Source organism: Sinocyclocheilus anshuiensis, unplaced genomic scaffold, assembly GCF_001515605.1.
Source record: "Sinocyclocheilus anshuiensis isolate Anshui unplaced genomic scaffold, SAMN03320099.WGS_v1.1 scaffold631, whole genome shotgun sequence".
In the NCBI taxonomy this organism is placed as follows: Eukaryota; Metazoa; Chordata; class Actinopteri; order Cypriniformes; family Cyprinidae; genus Sinocyclocheilus; species Sinocyclocheilus anshuiensis.
In genome coordinates, this window is record NW_015548268.1 from 1,640,071 (window position 1) to 1,646,133 (window position 6,063).

Genomic DNA, 6,063 nt, shown 5'->3' on the forward strand with positions numbered 1-6,063 from the left:
ATGGAGAGTTTTTGGCCAGGCTCAGGTGGACCTGTTTGCGACTCGAGAGACATCGCACTGTCCCCTCTGGTTCTTTCTCACTCATCCAGCTACACTGGGACTGGATGCCATGGTACAGACATGGCCGAGGCTTCATCTGTACGCCTTTCCACCGATCGCTCTGCTCCCGGGAGTTCTGGAGAGAGTGCGCCGGGGCGGGGTCCGTCTTCTGCTAGTAGCACCTTTTTGGCCGGGCCGAGTATGGTTCTCGGGCCTGATTTCTCTCCTCGACGGCACTCCATGGGAGATTCCCGTCAGGAGAGATCTCCTCTCACAGGCGGAGGGTACATTCATCCAACCCTGCCCAGAGCTGTGGAAGTTGTGGGTGTGGCCCCTGAGGGGGCACAACTCATAGCTTCCGGTCTCTCAACCGAGGTTGTTGAGACCATTCTCCAATCCAGAGCACCCTCAACGAGGAAACTGTATGTCTTGAAGTGGAAACTTTTCACTTCTTGGTGCGGAGAATCATCCACCCCCGCCCGGAGCTCTGGAAGTTGTGGGTGTGGCCCTTGAGGGGGCACAGCTAATAGCTTCCGGTCTCTCAACCGAGGTTGTTGAGACCATCCTCCAATCCAGAGCTCCCTCAACGAGGAAACTGTATGCCTTGAAGTGGAAATTTTTTACTTCTTGGGGCGGAGACCGCCAGCTTGACCCAGTTAACTGCCCGGTTGGTACAGTACCACGGTGCGCTGACGCTGAGGTCTCCGGTATGATCTCGTGTCCCCACGTGGAACCTGGCTGTGGTGCTAGAAGCTCTCTGTAGGCTTCCCTTCGAGCCTATCTCTGATCTCTGACCTCCAAGGCCTTCTTGGAAGGTGTCTCGATGCAGGAAATCTGCGACGCTGCGGGATGGTCCACGCCCCTAACCTTTGTCAGGTTCTATGGCCTAGATATGCGAGCCACTCCCGGCTATGGTTCCTCGAGGGAATGAGACACTGCGTCTCAGGGCCATACTTCCGGCATCTCTGCCAGCGCTTGCTTCATTCCTAGAAGCTGACGCTGGTTCCACCGCACGTGCTTTTATAGCTTCCTGGTCATTACGTCACCCGCCCGTGACGTCTCGCCCATCTATTGGACTGATTACACACGGGGTTCAGAGCAGGTGACGCTGAAGGGCATTCCCAAAGCGTCCTCCGACGCAGCATCTCGTACCCTCGAGGAACCATGGTTACATGCGTAACCTGAGACGTTATGTCAGTTATGTACTGAGGAAAACACAAAGTCTCAAATGCATTAAACAGCACAAATATATTCGCTGTTTGTCATGGTGGATCAATTTTATCCATGATCGACATTAAGGGCTGCTTAAGAATAAGCATGCACATCAAATTATCTTGACTCATTGAACCTGGGTCAAATTGGTGAGATTCCATAAACTTAAATTGTCGTTTTTGGAACCACTTTAGCCCCGATTGATTTGGTAAGTTTTTTTTAAGTCAGGTTTTGGACTTAAATCTCCACTTTTCTTAGCGCACTTTATGAAACGGGTCTCATGGTAACAGATGAACAAAGACAGGAAACTGAACTGAGTTCAGCGCAAAACTCAAACCCAGAACAGAAGATACATCTGTACCTTATAATTATATTCAAATCAGTCATCATATGCCTGTGTTAGTCAGTGGTTGATGCATGTTAGTGACAAAAATATGCTCACTGTTCTCTCTGGCGTCGATGGTCAAGTTGTACCAGGCTGCTGTTTCTCGATCCAAAAGGCTGGCCACATACACTGTCCCATTACTGGGATCAATTTTGAACATCTGTCGTGTGTCACTGCTCTTTAAAATGCTGTATCTGTTCAAGGAAAACAGTTGTTATTTGGAGTTATTTTTTTTCATATACTTCCCTTGTTTGTTACCATATGCGGATTTCAACCATGCACAAACAGCAGGTAAATCAAACAATCATGGACTGTCTGGCCAAGCACATAGTTGGTATGGCAAACATAATGTATTCTGTTCTGTAGATTCAGAATCTTTTAGTCTGTTTCTCCAGATTGCTCCAAATTTACAAACAACTGTACCAAACAACACATACAACTAGGGAAATAGGAAAACAGTGTCAAGTTCTTCGATCAGTTATGAATCATTTCAGTTATAATTACAACTTCAATATCTACTATAAAATAACTTTACAGAAGATTATATAGCAGCATTATTTTGATCCTCTGGTCTAACAGTATAAAACACAATTTGATTAGTGATTCTAAGCTACAGCATGTCAATATTTTGTAAACAGCTCCCTTTTATTTATTATTATTATTAGTAGTAGTAGTTTTTTCCCCCAAAGGTTTGGGGTTAAAAATGTTTTCAATTTTTCTTTCTTTTTTTTTCAATGGTTTTGGGGACTTTTTTTAACTAAAGTAGTGGGGCCAGTTTTACCTAGACACCATACTTGGTTCATATACTGTATTGTTGTCATCAAGCTGGACAACTTTTAAAATCACAGTCATTATCTCTGCCCAACAGGAACAGAATCCTCAGCTCTGTTTCACCCCTGGGTGTAAGGCCAATATGGATAAGGATTGAATACCTCAGTTACTCTTGGTGACTGAATTCTCAATAAGCAATCCTGGTGAAGAGATATCTGAGTCTCCTTGTCTTCAATTCTGAATTTCCTACAACAGCACAAATCTATGTTTATGGTTTTATCCATCCTTTTTATTGTATTTATCTATGTTGTATTTAACTCTTGTTCTAAATTATCTGATGTACTTATTATTAAATATGGTGAGACATAATTAATACATAATAGGTAATTTTATAAAAATGGTATCTTCCAATTTGTAGAAGCAGGAAATATGTGTATATAAGATTGCTGTCACTAGAAGCAAGCAGGACTAGTGAACGGATTGTTAAGGGTACTGTAAGTCGAACAAGGTTGTTGTAGCACTCTTTTAACACGGTACACTCTGGCACCAGTTGTGTTCTATTTATTAGACTTTTTATTAATAATCTTTGTTTTATTTATGCTCTTAATGTTATTTACTTGCACATTTTTGCACATATGTCTTAAATAAACACCTATTTGGATGCCAACATTGCTCCCGTGATTGCATTTCCATTTAATTTTTTCCTGTCAGAATCCCTGAATATCACTGGCAAAAGCAGTTATTGTGTCGCGTTGCTAAGTGGGCTTTGGGAAGTTGAGGGTTTTGTGATGTTTATGCCCATGACTTTTTTTATCTGGACATTGCAGTGCTGCCCCTTACGTATGCCACTGATTGAGCTAGAAGTCGACATGGACTGTTCAAAACAAACTAAGCAGTGTTTTGAAAGCACTATAGAGTCACCATGGAGTCACAGTGTTTATCCTCAGATGTAATGTCCTTCTAATCTGACTTTTAGGAGGTAATATGGGTCAAAATGAGAAAGGAGAGAAGGAAAAAAAATTACCTTATGGCATTGTTGGTTGTGTCAATGTCTTTAGCATAGACTGTACCAACTTGAGTGCCTGCTTGGGCACTCTCTAGAACTTTCCAATTATAAGGGGTTTCATAAAAGATGGGTGGTTCGTCCACATTTGTCACAGTGATTTTGAGTGTTGTCCTGTCATGAAACTCATATGCACTCATAAAACGTGTGTCTATGTTTTCATTGATGGCCTCTACAGCAATGACGAACCGCCTCTTGCTCTCATAATCCAGTGGCTACAGAGACAAGAGAACACTTATAAAAGACAAACATAAAACAGTTGTCCAGTGATTACCAGTGTTTATGGATTGAAATTCGAAAATTAACATTATGAATTAAATTATTAATTATGACTTAAAATATTTAACTAAAATATTAATTATTTCGTACAAATATAAATGTGTCTTGAATTTGTTTCTGAGAACATCATGCCCAACATTTGTTAACAACTGTCATGGATATCAGAAAAAATATATACTTGGATAAATGATGATGGTTACATATGCATATGTCTGTATTGTACTGTAAGACCTGAGCCAGTATGACAATCCCCTCTTGAGTGTCAGGGTCTGTCTGGATTGTGAAGGTGCTGCTTTCTTCAAGATCCTCTAAGCTGTAGTTCATTTTAGCGTTCAGACCAACATCACCATCATCTGCCATTATTCTTCCCAATGTGGTACCCACTGGTGCTGACTCTGATATAGCAAATGTGTACAAATCTAGACATAAAGAGGAAAATGGCAAAACACTTTCAATAACATTTATGTGCTTTGGCAACAGAAACAGGAAAAAAAACTACATAATGCAATAAATCACTGAATGCTGATAATAATGTAAAATGTCATTACTCACACACCCATATGCATTTTTGACATGGTGTGAATTTTCCATTGACCTCTGTTAATTTTATGTCATGCTAATTATATTTTATGTCCTCTAATTCTTTCCCTAACCTAACATTTCCCATCACAACATTCTAAGATGTTATTTAATGTTATTTATTAAGCTGTTTGTGTGGACCATTGGCTGCTCTACAAAGAAAGCATGAGTTAGCCCTACTTCTTTTAGTGCTCTTTACTGTTTAACAAAGATCAGATCAAAGATCTGATCCAGAAACTTGGCCAAAATTACCACAGAACTCATGCAGAAGTTCAGACAAACCACTGGGTCTTTTGGTTGGGAAGCTGCAGTGGCAGGGAGCTTTGGATAGGCTGCAATGGTGGGTTACTTTTAGGAATCTAGGAATACTGAAGTGACAGGAGCCACAGGGGAAGCTGTGGCCTGAGTGATTTTGGGGGTGGTATCTATGGTCATGACAAGAATCTCTGAGAAAAACACAACTTTGGGCATTGGCATTGGGAATGACAGCACCTTGTCCAGGACAGATATTGATGCAGAAAGTCCACAGATTCTGATTCTGTGGCCAGTGCAAGCATCTCAACTTAGAACCTCTGTTCCTCTTTTCATTATCCCAGACCTCTTTGATTGGAGCAGGTAGATAAAGGTACTGAGGGATTCTTTCATTCATCTGAGCTAAAACTGACTGAATATCACATCATGGCCTATATAATTACAATTTTTTGTGTTTCTGTCCAATTAAAAAGTACTGATCTAGTCCCACATAATCTTGTCACAAGTCACCCTGACCTGATCTGAAAATGCTCTATAATATTTTTTATAGAAAGTACTGCTTTATTGCATTACATATATGACATTATATGTTCATGAAAGTTTTTGGGGTTTAACATAATTCAACTGTTTGATTGACTGAAATATGTAATGGTCATGTTTTGGATTCTCACTGTGCTGGAAAGTAGGTCCATTGTCATTGACATCCATCAGGCTGATGGTCACGGTGGTTGTGGCACTGTAGCCTCCGGTGAGTCCGAGCATATCTTTCACTTGAACCACAACCAGATATGTCTCCCTGGCTTCTCTGTCCATATTAGGCCATGATGTCACAATTATACCTGTGTTGGAGAAAAATAAAAATAAACATTGAGCACAGATAGTATTTGGACATTTAAAGCTGCTGTAAATATTTTTTCCTGGAATATCACGCCTTCTATCTGACAGAGACCTGTTTTGATTTTAGCCTGTGTTTCACTGTCTTGCGTTTTGTTTTCAAGGACACTTACTTTGTTTTGTGTTCCTATGTTTTTGTACTTTCTTCTCGTTTCAGTTCCCTGTGCCACCCTGTTTGTTGCTATAGTTACCTCCATTAGTTTGCATAGTAATTCATTAGCTCCTCCCTCTCCTTGTTACCTTGTGTATATACAGTTCTACATGAAAGTTTTTGAACCGTTTAGAATTTTCTATATTTCCAAAAGATCATCAGATTTTCATGCAATACCTGAAAGTTGACAAAGAGAACCCAATCAAACAAATGAGATGAAAATAAATACTTTGTCATTTGTTTATTCAGGAAAATTATCTAATATTAAATATCAATGAGTGTCAAAAGTATGTGAATATCTAGGATTAGCAGTTAAATCTAGCGTAGCGTCAGTTCTGGCAGGTCACGTTAGTCAAGCTCGCATCAGCTGATCCCCATCAACCTATAGGAATACGACACCTATCTAAGCATTCATATATAAGGTCCCTCAGTATTATC

General features: G+C 40.5%; 1 protein-coding gene across 1 annotated transcript in view; it reads right to left on the minus strand.

Annotated features, from left to right (window-relative positions):
* cdh19 (cadherin 19, type 2) overlaps positions 1 to 6,063 on the minus strand; it is a 74,074-nt gene that overhangs the window by 37,886 nt on the left and 30,125 nt on the right. Inside the window, exons 5-8 of the mRNA XM_016443292.1 lie at positions 5,252 to 5,419; positions 3,981 to 4,168; positions 3,432 to 3,685; positions 1,694 to 1,830 (exon numbers count right to left, since the gene is read on the minus strand). Coding sequence (XP_016298778.1) covers positions 1,694 to 1,830; positions 3,432 to 3,685; positions 3,981 to 4,168; positions 5,252 to 5,419 — 747 coding nt within the window. The remainder of the gene's footprint in view (positions 1 to 1,693; positions 1,831 to 3,431; positions 3,686 to 3,980; positions 4,169 to 5,251; positions 5,420 to 6,063) is intronic.